The 19,584-nt window shown below is 41.9% G+C and overlaps 1 protein-coding gene across 2 annotated transcripts in view; it reads right to left on the reverse strand.

The window, feature by feature from the left end:
- The window catches only part of tsc1b (TSC complex subunit 1b), a 59,448-nt gene that overhangs the window by 30,725 nt on the left and 9,139 nt on the right, over positions 1-19,584 (reverse strand). For both annotated transcript variants that reach the window (XM_080742927.1, XM_080742926.1), the window contains exons 4-13: positions 15,461-15,613; positions 13,031-13,175; positions 11,942-12,096; positions 11,347-11,420; positions 10,797-10,975; positions 8,164-8,285; positions 5,126-5,288; positions 4,631-4,752; positions 1,818-1,914; positions 1,057-1,164 (exon numbers count right to left, since the gene is read on the reverse strand). In XM_080742927.1, coding sequence (XP_080599053.1) covers positions 1,057-1,164; positions 1,818-1,914; positions 4,631-4,752; positions 5,126-5,288; positions 8,164-8,285; positions 10,797-10,975; positions 11,347-11,420; positions 11,942-12,096; positions 13,031-13,175; positions 15,461-15,613 — 1,318 coding nt within the window. The remainder of the gene's footprint in view (positions 1-1,056; positions 1,165-1,817; positions 1,915-4,630; positions 4,753-5,125; positions 5,289-8,163; positions 8,286-10,796; positions 10,976-11,346; positions 11,421-11,941; positions 12,097-13,030; positions 13,176-15,460; positions 15,614-19,584) is intronic.

Below are 19,584 nucleotides of genomic sequence, written 5' to 3' on the forward strand. Positions count from 1 at the left end.
GTCAATTACCTGGCCTTTCATGTGAAGATGGAGGGCACAATATTCCCCTCAATTTCTTATTATTATAATCTTATATAAGGGGGTATCGACTGTAATATTTTGGTTGACTCCACTCCCTTTTCAACAAAATCAACATTTTCCAAGTTGAATCAAAATAGATATGGTCATGGGGTTTAATCAAAAAATATGATTCGGTCTTGTTCCTGCGTCTTTATCAAGGGAGTCAATCACTGTGGAGGCGGCAGTTTAAATAAAACTGCACTAAAATAAACTGCACTAATTACAAAGGTTTGTTTGGTTGGTTCACTTGAGTTTTATTATAAGTTTAAAATATATGAGAGTCAAAGTTTGACATTTGACATCTCAAAATAGACAAAGGCCTGTATTCTTGTACTGTATTTCAGGTTATGACATACAACATATAACATCATACAACATCTGAGGAAGCAGTGGAAAGTCAATCAGAGCTACCCAAACAGATGGTATGTTTATGTGTAGTAATCAGCACTAATTAAACGATATAGATACTTCAGATACTTAATTTCGGTATAGAATTCAACACAATCTTTTGACAAAACAACATGACCAGCACAGATATCCAATTACTAATGACCAAAAGTAAACTGGGTTATTATAAAAGATGTAAACATGTAAACACTTTCATCGACTCTCCATAGCGCAATTATTTCCAGTTGACGAGGTATTCAAGTGCATGTAAACACAGTGATTTATGATCCATAAGCTTCCCTGAAATCGTTTACAAGACCAATAGTTTTGACTTATCAGTTAAGTCAGTCGGAGTCGGTTACGCTAGCTTTTAAAGCTGCACTCTGCAACTGTCATGTCCTACAAGAGATCAAAGATTGTTAATTTAGGAAGATTTCCCAGTAACGTACTCCCAGGTCCAACATTTAGTTCAGTGACGATGGGGATAAAGAATAGTTCAGAGGCTGTGTTCATGTTCACTCTTCCATTGGAAATAATTGACTCCAATCTGCTTCTGGTCTCCTAAAAAAAAGGCACCTGCCCACTTCTCTTGCATTAGGCTTTACTCACCTTCCTCTCTCTCCTTCTCTGTTCTCAGCTGAAGGTCAAGCTCCTGTTTCTTCATGAAGACTGACAGCTCAGTCAGAGTCAGCGGGATGTTCTCTGTACCTCCTGTATCTGATGATCACAAGGTGAGAAGAACGCAAGTAAGCTTTACGTTTATATTTAATCATCTTTAACCACTTAAACTAGGGCTGAGCCATATGACTTCAATATCAATATCAACATTATTTATTTTGCCTCCATTACGATTAACAATAAAATATATGAAAGTTAAAATAGCCGATCTACAAGCACAACGCGTAGATCGACTATTTTCACTATTTTTGTACGCTGCTACTATTTGTGCTGTACTTGATAATCAATCTTAGTTAATACATGAGGAAAGAAGGCACTGGAGCAACCCAGACAATTGAAGCCTTTCTTGGCATGGTGTAGACAACAAAATTAAATAAGAATGTTTGGATGTTAATACAGTTTATTTGACATCAAAATGTAATTTCATCACGTATTTGTTAATAAAAGAAAGGCTTCAATTGTCCAAGTTTGCTGTTTGCTCCAGTGCCTTCTTTCCTTGCCTTTGACTTACGAGGCCTGCTCCTGAGATGCACTGACTGGACCAGCCTGAACTTGGCTTGAGGTGCAGTGGAACCCCCATTGTTCCTTACATTATTTAATACTTTATCAAACTGGAACATACAGAATATAGCAGCATATCTGAACTATCAAAGTCTATACAATAAATATTCAATATTCACTTAATGACTAACCTCTGATGTTGCCAACCTCTCCTCCGCCTTTCTCTGGTTCTTTCACTGGTTCCTGCCTCACCAGTGCATGCTTAGTAGACTCTCCTGGTCGCCGATCCTGAAAGTTTAACAATTCAAATAATTATTAGCTTGCTTAAGAATTATTGCCAAATTGAAATGACCCATTTGTAAAGACTTTCAAACACCAATTGGATCCCATGAACAACATAAAGCATTTAGGTCAAATCTAAGGAGACTGCACAGAATATTTTGATGAACCATGCTCTAAACTCCGGTCAACACATGGTACTTGATTGGTTATATTGCCTAGCAGCCCCAAGTAACCTCTGATTCACTCAGGGTTCCCACACATTTTTACCAATTAATTTCCAAAACTTTTCCAAAACGTTTCCAGAATATTTAACCCAATTTCCAGGACTATATAACAATAATTCAGCTCAATAACAGGTTACTCCTATGCGCAATACCCAAAGACAGGTAGTGTATGCCAGTGGTTCTCAACCTTTTCAGGCCGTGACCCCCAAAATAATCATGTTTTAACTGGGGACCCGGTACCCTGACGAGCACTAAGAGTTGAGGAATTTTGTATAACACTGTTCTATTGTGAAAATAGCAGATCTACATGCTCACAACGCCTCGCATTGCGAGGCGTTGTGAGCATGTAGATCGGCTATTTTCTGCCTCTAATTTCTGCCTCTATATATTTGACAATTTGGCCCATGTTTAATCTGTCATTTCAGAGGTATTAACAAAATCAATAACAAAAGACAATGCATAGAAGATACCTTCCAGGACCCTTGATAAATTCCAAAACTTTTCCAGTACTGAATAAAAAAAAATCTAATTTCTAAATATTTCCAGGAATTTCATGACCGTGGGAACCCTGTTCACTTAACACATCTGGTGCCAACCCCGAGTTTCCCGAGTTTGTATTGATACCAACGCTGTGCCAACCCCGAGTTTCCCGAGTTTGGGCCGTTTTTGAAAAAAAAAATATTTTTCAAAATATTTTTTTGGACCTCCAGAAATGTATTAGGCATGATCGCGATCGCGAAATTGCATGTTTAACCCCCATACCAACCCATTCTTTCAAACATGGCAGCCATGTTTGTTTACATCTGAAGAAAACATAATGGCCCATAAATCATGAATGCCTGAACGGATTTCCAAGCGGATTTTTTTGTTTGAAAGCTGTGAACAGCATCTACACACGTGGTGCATCATCTAGGCATGGGCGTGCACTTTTTACACAATTGCACAATTACATGGAAGTCTATGGTAACCATGGCAACGCGAGACATTGAAGAGAAAAAATCATTGCAACATAAGTGTTAAAACCAAGTTAATCCCGACAAACCAATGTTCAAAACCTTTCAAGAAAAGTATAAAAGAACCTGTGTTCCAATGGATCCAATGTAGTTATTTAGACACAAGCTCTTGTAAATACTTTTCATTGGTTATGTAGGAGCCAAAATACAGTATATATTTAGCTTGTGTTTTTATTCTGCATGGTTTTCCCACACTTTGTTTTCATGTTTTGAAGAAGCAAAAATAACAAATCTACAAGCTCACAACACATTCACAAGAGACATATCTGATCCACAAGCTCAGAAAACAATTGCAAAAATGTTGTGTGTCCCTAGTCAGACAAATGTGAGTGGTCGTCTTCCACTTGATGGAGCAAAGTTTATTTATCTGGTCTAATCAGAAGATGAAGCTCTTTGTAATTACAAGCATTACATTTCACCCCAGTCCTCCACGACCTTCACTGGCTCCTGGTTAAACCATAGACTGTATAAAATATATGTACAAAGCGAAGCCATTGGTTTCTATGCAGTGCAAATGACACAATATGGGTCCTTGGCATGGGTGTTGCCATCATAGATTGTAAAGGCACCAAAGGATGCTATTGGCTGCCAACGGTCACATGCAACTGCAGGGATACATGGGAGAATGTGGTCGGAGCCTCCCGAAATACAGCACACGAAGAAGAACACAGCCGGCTGGTATCAGTTTAGTTGGCCACGCCCCCCACAACTTTATCATTTATTTTAAAATAAATTGGACCAAATTTCGACAAAACGCATATGATGGTGATTGAAAGGCAATTTTTAACTAGCGATAGGAACCATAAAGTATTCATGAACACGAAAGGGGAAAATGAATGGGATCCAATGGAGAACAATTCTTTTTGCGATCGGCCGGGGGGGAAAACAGCGCAACTAGCGGCCAATCATAGGAAGTTTTACTTCCGTATTGGAGTCATTTTAAATCGGCAGAACTATGCCCCTGGGTTAAACACTGAACTGATTTCAAAATACTGATCACCACCTAGAAGGCCCTCAACAACCAGGCTCCCCGCTACCTCTCTGACCTTCTCCAACGCCACAGTTGCAGCCCCCTCCCTTTGGAACTCCCTCCCACCTCACATCAAAGCCGCCTCCCCACCCTTGCCATGTTCAAAGCCTCCCTCAAAACCCGCCTTTTCAGACTCTCTTTCCCTGCCTAAAGGCCTTTTGCACCCTCGGTCCGATTTTCTGTGCGAAAAGAAAAACCCAAACACTGAAAATATTGTCAGAATCTGGACAAATTCCGAGCCGGAGTGCATGAGTTCATAGAGACACCATGTAACTCAATTTAAATTTCACTTTTTAGTCTTAGCTTAATGTTGTTGCCTTTGCTACATTTTTAGCCTTTTAACTTTTTTTCTCCTAATAAAGCGCTACTAAGAAAAGCGATATATACAGTACGGTAAGTGTGATGTATTCATCATTATTATGGGAAGTGTGAAATCATACTAAGGCATACTGTACCTTTCTTGGTGGACTAGACTGGACAGTGTTAGAAGGCAGGGAGATGATGGGAAAGTCGTCTGACAGGGTCGGGGGTGGCGAGGAGGTGGCTGGAGTGCTGGAAGCAGGTGTACCTTTCCCTCCTGCACGGCAAAAAACACAACATGAGTGAGTCTAGAGAAAAACTTCACTAACTGGAACTACAATAAAAAAGAATAAAAAATGCATTTCTACTTAATTTATATGAATATACTGTGCAGTATCTTATTGGTGTTTTACGAATAGCCAATCCCGAATACTAGAATGTCACCGCTCGGCGCTGAATATAAATTATACTAATATTGTTTTGTGAACAACTTTTTATATTTAAAGAAATTTTACAAAAGAAACAATATGTTGTGGTAAATTCAAATACTATTTTTAATTATAGACTTAGTTGTAACTGAGTATTTATACATGGCAGTATTGATACTTTTACATTAAACTTGAGTACTTTTTTGGGGGGTGAACTCTGACCTGAGGTGGAGTGGAAGCGCCCGGGGAGGTGTGAGGCACTGTGGGAGAGCTCTAGGTTGGGCGACATTCCCCTGGAGGATGGGGGCGTGGCCATGCCACACAGGGAGGAGGGGCTCCACAGAGAGTCCTTCCCCCCGCACGAGTTCAGTTCACAGCTGGAGTTCTGATGAGGGAAGACATGGAAGGAATGGACAACATTAAAGCTACGCTAGGATTCAAACCTTGGTCCCGCACACATAGTGCTGAAGTTTTTTCTTCTTTTTTTTTTTTACACAGAATGGCTGACAACACTAAACCATAACACAGGTAATAAATGTCTCAATAGAAGAGCAGGAAGACCAAATACAAACACTGCAATTGTGTAGAGGTTATATACTCTACCATACAGATTGGACAAAATAATGCATTTTATTCACTACAAAAAATGAAAGTTACATAGTGTAGCTTTAAGACAGAATATCCACCAAAACCAGCGTGGCTAATGGCTTCCAAACTTCACTAGCACCATATACAAACCAATAATGTTTCTTAATATAGAACGTGGTTAAGTTCACACTGAGCAGTATAACTATAGTCCACTGGCTAAGTCAAGTCAGTGGATGTCAAGAGTTTACACCAACTATAAAAATCTATCTTTATAGTTAAAGTGTCACTGTGAATGGCCCTTTACACTTCTTCTTTTGTCCTACCATAAAGGTTGACGTTGACTGCTGTGTCAAGTGCAACTTCACAAACAAACAATTGGAAGATATCTGTAATAGAATATCTAGGCTAATACTGACTAAAATCTGAGTTATACTTAGTTGCTCATGGGTGTCGGAGAGACAAACTTAATGATAACACATACATATTTTGGCACAGAGGTCAGAATTGATTGGTGAGGTTTCTCACCCCCAAAAATGGCTGCCATGTGAATATGGTCAATGGCTACCTTCAGGAATAGTGCCACTCATGTAGCATGAATTGATTCAATGATTTACTATAGGACACTTTGTGAAATATGGATATGGGTACATTGCAGGGATTTAACTTATAGATGCAAGCTCGAGCCGGGTGTGTCTACTATGGTTTATTTCCAATGCACATATTCTAAAAAATAAAGCCTTCTGTCTGCATTTTCAGAGGGAATTTAAGTTTTTATTTTTTAAGGAATTACACATCTGTTATCATTATTATCATTCTGATTACAAGAATAGGATGAAATAATGGATGTAAGAAGTCATGGAAGAAGCAGTACGTACAACCATCATCTATACAGCATACTTTATGCCTACGGAATTCTATATTCTTCACCTCCTTACATGCCAGAGAAAACAGCATCTGACCCCGTTTGAACCCCATGAACTGACAAGCAGTCTCATTCGAAGCGGTCATAGCATGGAAACGAAGTCTCCCTATTTCTGTTCGGTTGTTTTTGTTTCTCCAGGACTTCCGCCTCGGTTCGAAGAGGGTAACAGATTGACAAGTCCCCAGACAAGACACACGGGGGCAGAAAACATAAGCAGACCCCATGCATGGCTGGCCCAGAAATAGAGGGAGAGAGACAGCCATCTCCACGGCAACCAGCCCCCTTGGACAGACTACAGAGGGGTGGCAGGACAAGGACGGGGGCGAGGGCATGTTTTGTTACTCCTGAAGCCTGACTCGACCGCCTGCCAACTTGCCCGCTTCCATGACTCAAACCCTGTCCTCCCACACGCAGTGGCGTCAGTTCAGAAAAAGCTAAGGTATGGCAACATGACTGGTGTCTTCGTGCGCATGCAAGACACCAGTCATGTTGCCATACCTTAGCAACATTTATGCTAAGGTACATTTATTTTAAGAAGTACATTTTATTTCCCCCCCGTTTCTACGGTTTCTTGGGCTGGATATGGCAGCCTGGAACGGTGCAGCTAAACTTGTCATGTTAGTAAACGTGCCACAATTAACAATAATGCATTGCACCTGTGCAGCTGACCTGCAGAACCTGGGAATATACCATTTTGTCAAGATGAGGCGAATACAAGTGTGGAGAATATAATTATAATACCCTGTTAAAGTGACCATTTTGTTAAATTTTGCATTTGTGGTTATTTTACTTTAATTTAACAACCTAATAACCAGCACAGATAGACAAAGAGACATTCATGGATTTATATTTAAAAGTAACTTTTATTTTCCCCCTGGACCCAGGGTATGGCAACTGCATACCCCTGCCATACCCAATTGACGCCCCTGCCCACACGACTCTGAATTCCCCTCCCTCCCTCCCTCCCTCCTTGCCGCTAAGAAAACAAGGGGGCTATTCGATAGCCTGATAGAGGGAAGGGTGACGAGCATGGGATCAGAGAAGAACGATCCAACACACTGACATAGCTTATATGTTGAGCGTAAACAACGCAACCCTGTACACAAACAACAACAAGAAACTAACTGCCTTCTGCAAATCCATGATTAGGGACACAAATCAATCATGCATGGCTCTTGTTGAACCAAAGATCATAATCTGGCTAATACACGGTTGTCCCAGGGCGCGCGCTGGCCTATAGCGGTCCAGACGCATATTATCACATAAGGGGAGCACACACTGAACGCGGGCGGTTGCGCAGCGTCGCGTCGCGTATCGACGCACGTTAAGTTAAGTGCCGCGCGGTAACCCCAACTGGATGCGGCGCGCTGCCACACAGCACATCCATTTCCCCCGGTGGGGAGAACCATGGGAGAACATGTTCACCGCACGGCAACGCTGGAAAAATAGAACAGCGGCGTATCAGCGCGGCAGGCGAGGCGGCAGACCTGCGGCTGCGCGCGTCTGACGCCGCCGGTGTGGGTTAGTTCATTGAAAATAACGGGGCCGTATTTTTGGACGCGCCGCTTCCGTGTTTCCCATTAGTCTCTGATGCCTGAAAGCACATCACAGGTTCGAGTCCCGATCCCGACGGCCTTTGCTGCATGTCACTCCCCATCTCTCTCCCGGTTTCCTGTCTACCTACTGTACAATCGATAAAGGCAAAAAGCCCCAAAAATATATTAAAACAAACATATACGGTTGTCCCTACCTGCCGCCTGGAGGTGGGTGGGCTACGGTAGGACGAGGGCTGTGTCCCTGAGAAAGGGGGCAAGGACAGGGGTGGGAGCAGCGGCTGTCGTGGAGTGGAGAAGGGTGTTGAGGAAGAGCTTCCTGTTGGTGAGAAGACAGAAACATTCAGAAGTACTGTATATTTATTTAGCCATGCTAAAGTTCTAAATCAAATACACATCGACATGCTCAAACGTCCACTCTTGCTCTGTTCATGTTTACAACAATCATATCTGTTGCAACGTGGAGAAATCATATTACATTTTTAGTTTGTTTCCTCCAAATGGAACCTTTTCTCACACAGCCCACAAATGCGACCACTTAAAACAGTGGTCACATGGGTGGGATGTGAACACTTTCGACATTTTCAAGTGGTCCCCGACCCAGAAAAGGTTGGCCGTTTTGACCAAAAGGTTGGCCTCATTATCACATCTTATAATCTTCAAGGGTAAAGCAGTGCCGCATTGAATCATTTTTTCCCCCCTAGATATGTTGCTAGGTAACCAAAAATCCACTCACATTAAAACGACATTAAAACCACAAGGACACCACCATATAATATCAGTCCCATGCAAATACAGTCTTTAGTTCAGATACAGTATGTCAGCATGTTTTTAATCAACCTCAGCGAATGAGACCATTACGTCTCTAGTTAGCCTGCAGCTTGCACATGTACTGTACATGCAGATGATGCAACTCTTGGCTACTATTAACTTTTATCAAGACCTGCTTTTGTCAGCAATTCCATAGTTCATTTAAATAGTCAACAAACTACTTAAAGGACAACTTTAGTTTTTTACAACAAGGGTTCATATTTTAGATTGTAATTAAAGAATATAAAAGATGAGTGTTAAATTGATTTCATTTACTTCTTTCTATTGTTTTAGAGATTCTTATTTCAGTGGTTGGGGGCATGCGTACAAGTGGCTAAATATGCCATTTTACACAGAATAAGCCCATTCCCAAGATACAACACAACCTTTCATCGTTGGATGTGACGTATGGGGGCTAGAAGTGTTACTGTAAATAGCAATAAAGAAACTGCTGGCTTATTGTGTCTAAAAAGACATATTTAGCCACTTGTACACATGCCCCCATGCGTACGCATGCCCCACATTTTAGCACGGTAAACGTGATAAAACAATAGAACGAAGCAAATGAAAACATTTTCACACTCACTTTTTCTTTTCTCTAATTACAATCTAAAATATGAACCCTTGTTGTAAAAAAACAAAGTTGTCCTTTAAGCCATGACACTGTCTCCTGTCTACAAATACATACAAATAAATCTGTCATACTGTAACTTGGCAAATGGACTGGTAAAAGTTTTTTTTGTGGGGGTTTTCATTACATTGTACTCAAACCGACAATGTGATATCATTATAAATGTTAGTATAAACACTTGCATCGAACCAGGCAAATGCACATCCTGTTTTGACTGCACAAAGGGTTAGTCACTGCGTGTTGCTTCCCGTCACAAGACTGCATATTTAAGATTAACTATGATCTCCTTGTGTGTGTCTTGAGTGAGATCTAAAACATTTCAACCTCTAAAGCTACACTCAACTGCATTTGTATATCTTCCGAACGACTATTATTCTAGTAGTCATGAAGAATAAGTTATACAGTATAGATGGGAAGCCCTAGGCGTTTTGCTATCCACAACTTTCCAACGTCCCATCGTGCATTGCGCAGAAGGCGTGCGGCAGCTTCCGGCGCCGCAGCCGAGTGCGATCTACAAGCTCACAACGGTTGCATCTGAGACGCGACTTGAGCTTGTATGTCTGCTGTTAACCGGAAGTGTCCCACAGATAATGCTACAGTATGTTCTGTTGTGTCCTCACCATTATGACATGGTACGTGACAATTAATTGTCACACAAATAATTGTGTTTGAAAACTGGAGCAAATTAATAAAAATCACATTTCTGTTTGGCTTTGAAGTTGCACAAGGCAGATATGACAAATAGCCGATAGGATGACTGGCATATTTAATAACTATTCTTTATACATTTATAGTGGAAATAGCCGACCTACACGATGGCTGTCTCTCTCCCTCTATACAAGCTGTACATCTGCTATTTCCACTACTTTTTGAAAGTGTTTGAAACTATAAGAACATTTCTCAACATGGAAATGATTATGACGATTATGGAAAATAATTGCGATCACCTCAAATAATTGCGATTAGACGATTATTATGTAATAATTGGGACAGGCCTACTCACCATTAGGGCTGTCACAATTATTACATAATCGTCTAATCGTAATTATTTGACATAATCATGATTATTTTTCATAATCGTCATAATCGTTTCCATGTTGAAAAATGTTCATATATTTTAAAGAAAGTCAAAAATAGTGGAAATAGCAGATCTACAAGCTCACAACGCGTTGTGAGCTTGTAGATCGGCTATTTCCACTATCAAAGTATAAAGTTGTCAAATATGTCAGTAATTTCATTGTATATTTAAGGTTATGTGTCATATCTGCCATGTGCAACTTCAAAGCCTACAAGCCAAACAGAAATGTAATTGTCAAAGACAAAAACGCAATTATTTGAGAGAAAATTAATCGTCATGTAAAATGTCATAATCGTGACAGGCCTACTCACCATAGCTACTGTGCAGGTCTGTGTAGGGGCTGGATGTGCAGTCCTGGGGCCGCAGCTGGAGATGGGAGTAGAAGTTGTCGGGCATGGCAGCGTAGCCCTCTTCACACGACGCCTCCTTGGGATCCAGAGACACTTTGGCACATTCGATAACGATGTCGTGGATCTCAAACTTTTTCCACCTGTATTGGGAGACAGGCCCACCACTCAGTGTTATACAGCAGTGGTTCTCAACCTTTTCAGGCCGCGACCGCCAAAATAATCATGTTTTAACTGGGGACCCCCCCAACCTGATGAGCACAAACAGTTGAGGCATTACATTTTGTGTAACATAGTTCTATTGTGACAATAGATCTATGTACAGGTAGATCGGCTATTTTCACAATTTCTGCATCTAATATTTGACAATTTTGCCAGATCACTTTTGGTTTGTGTACTGTTGAGTGAGAAAACAATGTTGAACATTAAGTTAATCATCTGGGGACCACAGAACGCCACTTTGCTAAACGTCTCTTCATTTGAAAGGGTTAAAGAGTGGTTATATGGAAATTACCTGCTGGGGTCAAGCTCATGATCCTTGGTTCCGGTCACCAATTCTGGATGTATACGAACATGTTCAAGCATCGGCTATGTATGGGGAGTAGAGAGAGAGAGAGAGAGAGAGAGAGAGAGAGAGAGAGAGAGAGAGAGAGAGAGAGAGAGAGAGAGAGAGAGAGAGAGAGAGAGCGTTTATGTTAACCATTATAAGTGAACTGCAAAGGCTAATTATACAGTTCCTCACTCAACAAATTGTGCACTGCGTCCGGTGTTTCTGTCGCGTGTGTCTGTGTTTACGCCCGTTGCCAATCAAAGACCAGCATTCTTGGTGATGTCACCAACAAGTGCGACCTGATAAAAATAACACAGGGCAGAGAGATACACTGAACGCAGTACTTGCGCACTCTGCTGGCGCACTAGTAGGCCATACATGGATACGAGTGCACAAGCCGCAGGTTGGCACCTCGACAGAGTGCAGTCTAGTTTTAACTGGAAATAAATGTGGCATGTGACTCTTTTCTGTTGAAAATACCTTACGCCCCTTTGTGCGATTAAAAGGGGAGCGCAACTAAGCGCAACAAGAATGGTGCAAAAAATAATTTCACCCACACCTTCACAACTTCCTCAAATGTCTCCATGTTCTCCTTCATGCTGTAGTGTGAGCGCAGGTAGGACACAAAGTTGCAGGGGTACATGCCATACAGGCGGTGGAACAGGGAGTAGACGCTGGCGTGCAGATGTATCAGGTACACTTCTGAAACATGCCCTGGTGGGTGGAAGAAACATCAAAGAGAAAATGTGGTTGACCTCCAAGTATTTAAGGCATAACACGCTGCATAGTTAACATACTCTAGCATGCTTCCGGTCAAACAGTCAGGAGCACAGAAGCTCTGATCATGAGCAAGCGATAAAGCGAATGTGAAGCCTCCTCCACCCCACTTCCATTTCCCTGACCCTAACCCTAAGTTGCACAAATTTGTCCAAATATAAATCGATATATTTTAAGCATAAATAGCTTGACTCTTCCGTGTTCGGATTTCGGGAGGTAGTCCGAGACTCTATATAGCACGCCATTCAGAGATTGTGGAATAGTTGTATGGCTACGTGAGACTATTGCTCAGTTTAGAGAAAATGTGACAATAGTGAGACATAGTATACTCAGGGTTCCCACACATTTTTAGCAATTAATTTCCCAAACCTTTCCAGAATATTTAACCCAATTTCCAGGACTATATAACAATAATTCAGCTCAATAACAGGTCGCTTACTCCTATGTGCAATGCCCAAAGCCCAAAGGTAGTGTATGCCAGTGGTTCTCAACCTTTTCAGGCCGTGACCCCCGAAATAATCATGTTTTAACTGGGGACCCCGGCACCCTGACGAGCACTAAGAGTTGAGGAATTATGTATAACACGGTTCTATTGTGAAAATAGCTGATCTACATGCTCACAACGCCTCGCATTGCAAGGCGTTGTGAGCATGTAGATCGGCTATTTTCACAATTTCTGCCTCTAATATTTGACAATTTGGCCCATGTTTAATTTGTCATTTCAGAGGTATTAACAAAATCAATAACCAAAGACAATTCATAGCTATTTTTTCCAGGACCTTCCAGGACCCTTGATCAATTCCAAAATATTTTTTCTAATTTCAAAATATTTCCAGGAATTTCATGACTGTGGGAACCCTGCACTCCATACCGGGATTCTTCAAGTTCCAGGATGCCAGGCGGCCGAAGATGTCAAAGAACTCCCACAGGTGTTGTTTCCCAGCCTGGGGTATCATGGGGAGCAGAGTGATCAGCACCAACAGTCCGGTGATCAGGACCACGACGTCTGTATCGGTCTGAGAGCAGTGGAAGAGGAAAGTCATCAGTGGAGATATAAGACTCAGCAAGACATTGATGACTATAATGTGTCATAAGCAGGCCCGGATTTATATGACATGAGGCCCCTGGGCAAGGGGAAATAAAGAGGCCCTCGTGCGCGCGCAAAAATTCCACCTCCGGTCCACCTGACCACACTGTGACCTCACCTCCGGACCGGCCCGTGCATAATGTGACTGTGTGCAGAGGCGTAACTAATTTGACCAATATCTAGGGTGTTGCAAGGAATTAAGTGTGTCCACCCGCCCGCAGGGCGGGTGCGATTTTTTGGGGGGTTTTACCCGTTTTTGGGTGCTTTTTATATCAATTTCGGGTGTTTATTCCCCACACAACAGTCTAACAAGGAGCTGCAGATAGCTGTTACTATTTATTTAGTATGCAGCGAAACACACACACACACACACACACACACGGATACAGAATTGGAGTTTGCGTGCATGTGTGTAGCCTATGTGTGTGGAAAGTACCGGATACATAGAGTGGGCGGGCTTTAGACTGCACTAAGCTTTCAGAGCAGCTACATGCAGTGCGGCCAGCAGAGCAGAAGCTCTCAATAATAAAACAAAATGTACTGTAACTAAACACAAATATCACTTTATTTGGATTGCAATACTTTAAAATGTCATCATTAAATTAACTCATTCAGGGTCTTTTCAAAATGGCTTCCAAGTTCCACACCGCCTCCCTCTCCATAGACTTCCATGTAATTCATAGTGCACGGATCATGCACGCCCATGCCTAGAACATGCACCACGTGTGTGCACACTGTTCACAGCTTTCAAACAAAAAAATCCGAATGGAAATCCGTTCAGGCATTCATGAGCTACTAGCCATTATGTTTTCTTGAAATGTAAACAAACATGGCTGCCATGTTTGAAAGATGGGGTTGGTATGGGGGTTAAATATGGAATTTCGCGATTGCGATCATGCCTACTACATTTTTTGGGGTCCAAAAAAAAAAATTTTTTTTTGAAAAAAAAAAAAATATATATTATTATTATTTTTTTTTTGAGGCCCCCCTCCCCTGAGGCCCCTGGGCGCGTGCCCACTGCCCACCCTAGCCCAATGGTAAGTCCGGCCCTGGTCATAAGGCATTATAACTCTTGCTATACATGTTTATAATTATGTGTAACAACGAAGGTTTAAGAAGTATTATAACTTATAACAGGGTCCCCACACATTTTTACCAATGAATTTCCAAAACTTTTCCAGAATATTTAACCCAATTTCCAGGTCTATATCATCGTTGTCGGGTGGAAACCTCATATCTCCAAGTTTAAAATGTGTACGTTCTTCCGCAAAGTAAAGCCCTGCTTCATCGTACAAGGCTGTCGCACAAAAGTAGTGAAAACAGCAGATCTACAAGCACGAGGCGTTGTGTGCTTGAAGATCGGGTGTTTTCACTAGTTTAAATCATTTTTAAAATGATAAATGCTGAGAGGAGAGAAGGCATGATGCCTGATGAAGGTCTGAAGAGACCGAAACGTTGCTGAATAAAGTTATAAGTGAAGACAGTGTGCGGGACTCCTTCTCTCCTCTCAGTATCTATTACACTGTTCCAACGCACCTGTCCTAGTAGGTGTGCAATAGGACCTCTCTTCTAAAATGATAAATGCAAAACGAACGGTTTTGCAAATACAAGGTTTTCACCCGACAACGACGATATAACAATAATTCAGCGCAACAACGAGTTGCTTACTCCTATGTGCAATGCCCAAAGACAGGCAGTGTAGCAAAAATAAAAGTAGCTATTATTTCCAGGACTTTCCAGGACCCTTGATACATTTAAAAACTTTTCCAGTACTGGAAAAATATTTTTCTAATTTCAAAATATTTCCAGGAATTTCATGACCGTGGGAACCCCGTTATAATAATTATATAATGAATAAATGCTGGTCATCATTTATAATGAGTGTTATAATGCCTCATCCACAAGTTTCCAACCGCCCATCGAGCACTGCGCAGAGGTTGGGCGGCAGTTCCGGCGTCGAGTGTGATCTACAAGCTCACAACGGTTGCATCTGCGACGCGACGTGAGCTTGTATGTCAGCTGTTCTCCGGACGTGTCTCACACATAATTCCACAGTAAATTCCCGCGGAAACAGATGGATAAGCGCATTATAATCGTGATTATAATGTATAATAGATACACCCTTTAAGTTAAGTGTTACCCATTATTCTAACACCACTTGATCATATTAATAATGATGTTACAATGATAACGGGCATCATTACTAGGTCATACCTTGAGGCATTTGAGCAGCGACAGCAGCAGAGGGTAGCGGGCGATCTTGTGGATCCAGGACGGCTGCTTTCGGATGACATGGCCCAGGAGGGTGAGGGTGGGCAGCCGGCACGACTGTTTTGCCATGCACTCGTTCATCCGGTCTAGAAGGTGCTATGGATCAATAGAGGAGAACGAGGGATACAATTATATAATGACATTTTTTATTTAGATGATGCTCTTATAACCAGAGACAGGTACAGCCATAGAATAAGTTTGTATCAATGTACAGTGCCCGCATAAAGTAGGTATTAGAGGAATAGAGAGTATATTTTGAGAAATATTGCAATAACAGAATTTTCAACAGCAGACCATTTTGAGTCCGCTTCAAAAAGCAGACAATCACTTTGCTTGTTTCAGCTTTTCAAATTGGTCACCGTCAACCATGTTATTTTAGTCAATTCATAACTCGTAGAACCACCTTGTCTCCAGTCTATAGGCTACGTGAGCACAACGCTATGGAGTGTAAATAGCCAATCGATGTGCAAGATCTACTACTGCTTAAGTACCAGCAGAGGCTCCACGATCACATGCATGCAAAGAATACTTTTCAGCTAAGTGTGTCTCAGCTAAGTTTATAGATTGCCATGTCTGTCGCTCCACACAGAGACACATGTACACAGTCACAGGTGAGATAAGCCATTCAGTTAAAGCTCACTTTTGATTAACGCCACCAACATACTAAAAATCACACCCGTGTGAAGTGGAGCTGTGTGTGTGTGTGTGTGTGTGTGTGTGTGTGTGTGTGTGTGTGTGGATCATGTGTACCGATTTTTGTGACATTTGAAGAAAATATGTAGGAAAAGGAGCAAAAAGTGTGTTTTGGAGAAAATTCAAGATGGCGGAAAATCTATCATGGCGCAAATGGGCGTGGCCTATATGGGGAGATGCGTCATGACCCAAGGAATCCAGGGAAAAAATATTTTTAATTTTCCGACCTACGGTTCAAGAGTTACAGGCCAAAACGTAAAGTGGGGTGTTATAGCGCCACCATGAGGCCAAATGACACAATTATTTTTTATTTAATCCTTGAAATCATTATGAACCTCCTCTCCAAGTCTTGAAACTGTAGCCCCTGTGGTTTGCGAGAGACAAATAATTGAATGTGAGTTTTTGCGATTCCCATTCTAAGTCAATGGGGAAAATTAATTCACTAATAAATTAATATCAATTAAACTATAGAACCTTTCTCTTAGAAAAGTAATAGCCCACGATTCCCGAGTAAGCCGGTCGATTTGACATATGGCGCGAGTGTTTGGTGGCAAAACTGTGGGACTAGTGGCGTGCCGAAGTTTAGGAAGTTCAGGCTACATACACACAGACAGACAGACAGACACACACACACACAGACCCACACAGCCACGTATAGGGAGCCTGTGTTTCACACAGCTCCAAAAATGTCAACATAATCCTATGACAGGCATGCACAGGGGGGGAGGGTGAGAGAGAGAGAGAGAGAGAGAGAGAGAGAGAGAGAGAGAGAGAGAGAGAGAGAGAGAGAGAGAGAGAGAGAGCGAGAGAGAGAGAGAGAGAGAGATGCAGTTTGACATCACTGCATTATTTACAGCAAGTATTATTATTGGGGCATGCCTCCTGGCAGAGATTTTTCAACTGAACATAGAAGTTATTGTCCGTGTTCTGCTGTCAACTGTAGTGGTGCATGCAGATGACGTCAATCCCCTCTAATGTTGCTGGATTACAGACACAACAAACCAGCACATTCAATGTGCAACAGTCAGTCATTGGAGATTTTAACATTGTTATAAAAACAATACACTGAGAAACTCAGTATGTGACTTGTAAAACCAGAGAGATTAAAGACCCTGTTCCTGCTGTATGCCATGTGAAAAATGAAGCCCACCACCAGCAGGACTGTTCAGCAGTAGTCAGACTGGTAGAGAAAGGAACTGAGAGAAGGCTATTGGACAACTGACTGGGATTTATTTGAGAGGATCCATGGAGAGGACATTAAAAGACCCCATTTTAGCCGACTGCTTGATTCCCCAACAACAAGCCTGGGTCAATGGAGACATGAAAGCCCTGCTGAACAGGAAGAAGAGAGCTTTCATGGCAGGCGACACTGAGGGAACTAAGGCTTTTCAGAAGGAACTGAAGAAGGAGCTGAGGGTGGCCAAGAATGCTTACAAAAGGACAGACTGGAGAATAGGCTCCCGAGAAATGTGGATGAGCGATTGGGGGGTTCAGAAAGATAACTGACTAGAAGCCATTTGGCACCAAGGGAACCCTGGAACATGCAAGTAAGCTGAATCTGTTTTTCAATCGATTCGGCCACCCAATTAAAACCCATGAGCTCAGCAGGTCAGCCTGGTCACATACCAGTGTGGCCACATCCACACCTTAGAGCAGTGGTGGCTGAGTGGTTAGTGTCCACACCTAGGACTCCGGAGGCCCCAGAGGTCGCAGGTACGATTCCCCACTCCAGCTACCACTGCTCCCCTTCCCCCTTGCGCTCCTTGTGGGCATCACTGGGTTGAGTTCAGCTGGGTCAAAGCTGATAATAAAAGCAGCTGGGTTGGGCTGCGATATCTGAATTTCCCCCGCGGGAGGAGTAGGTATTCATTATCATTATCATTACCTTTCCTCCCCCGGCCACTGCTCCAAGACTTAACAGCATGACAGCATGGCTGGTGAGCAACTTCGGCTCTACACAAGCAATTATGCTGTCACCTTTCCTGTTCACCGTTTCCTACAACTCAGAATTCTGCTTCAACTCGAGTAAGTGCCACCAACAGAAGTTCTTAGATGACTCCTCCACTGTCAGCTCCATCATGGATGACGAGGAGGAGTAAAGAGCCCTGGTGGAGAGCTTCGTAGGGTGGGGTGGCATCAACCAACTCCAAGACCAAGGAGGTGGTGGTGGACTACTGGCAGAGCACCAAGTTGCCCAAACCCCGATCACTATGGGCTAATATTATTTTCCTGTGTTTATTTTTCTACAGCTATTTTCACTATATTTGATTGATTTATTTCTTCCTATATATATATATAGGGATCGATTACTAATCGATATTTTATTACCTTATTGATTATTTTTCATAATATACTGCTCAAAGAAATGAAGGGAACAAAATGTTCCCTTAATTTATTTGAGTATAGTATACTGTAGCACTGCTCAAAGAAAGCTCAAAGAATGAAGGGAACATTTTGTTCCCTTCATTTCTTTGAGCAGTGTATATTAAATCAATTACGGTAGTTTGATTAACTGTTGCACCACTAGACATACAGTATATGTTTTACGAATAAATGATGATAGATTGCTCATGATTTCATTCAGAGACCGATGGCAGATATTTACTGCCAGAATCTAAGCTTGGCCATGTCATTTATCTTGGATTGTTTTTCTGTTTCAGTGATAGTTGTGCGTGTCAGAGCCGTGTACAGTTTCTCAGTTGCTGAGCTCCAGAGGGAGGAGATGTGAACGACCAATAGTGCATTCATTGGTCCAGTACACCACGAGGAAGATACACCAAATAGGATGAAATGCATGAAATAAGTTATGTGGGCCTACATTCATGCGGTCTGGGAAGGGGTCATGTGCACACAGGGAGGTCCAGGGCTGTGTCCGCTCATGTAACACTCTGAAACAGCCACTCTGGCATTAAAAGGGAGGGGGGGCAATAAGGAGGTCTCAGGGATATTAACCCATGAAGACCTGAGGCAGATTCTAAAAATGTCTTCTAAAGTTCTTAACAGTTTTCTGAAAAACGATATCAGTCGTGCTCAAACTTTTTTCCATGTCAAGGACCCCCACAATTACTTGTATTTGGCAGTGGAACCCCCATCTAGGACTGTCGCAATTACCGGTATTGCATAATCGTCTAATCGCAATTATATGACAGAATCATCATAATCGTTTCCATGTTAAAAAAAAAGTCATATATTTATAACATTATCAAAACAGAAATGTAATTGTCAACGACGAAAACAATTAAATCGTTAATCACAATTATTTTAGTGACAATTAATCGTCGTGTATAATGTCATAATCGTGACAGCCCTACCCCCTAAAATCAGACGTTGTGGAGACTGAGAACTTTAATACAGGCGGCAGTGGCTCAGGGGTA

The sequence above is a fragment of the Nannobrachium achirus genome (genome assembly GCF_963921795.1).
Source record: "Nannobrachium achirus genome assembly, chromosome: 15".
In the NCBI taxonomy this organism is placed as follows: domain Eukaryota; kingdom Metazoa; phylum Chordata; class Actinopteri; order Myctophiformes; family Myctophidae; genus Nannobrachium; species Nannobrachium achirus.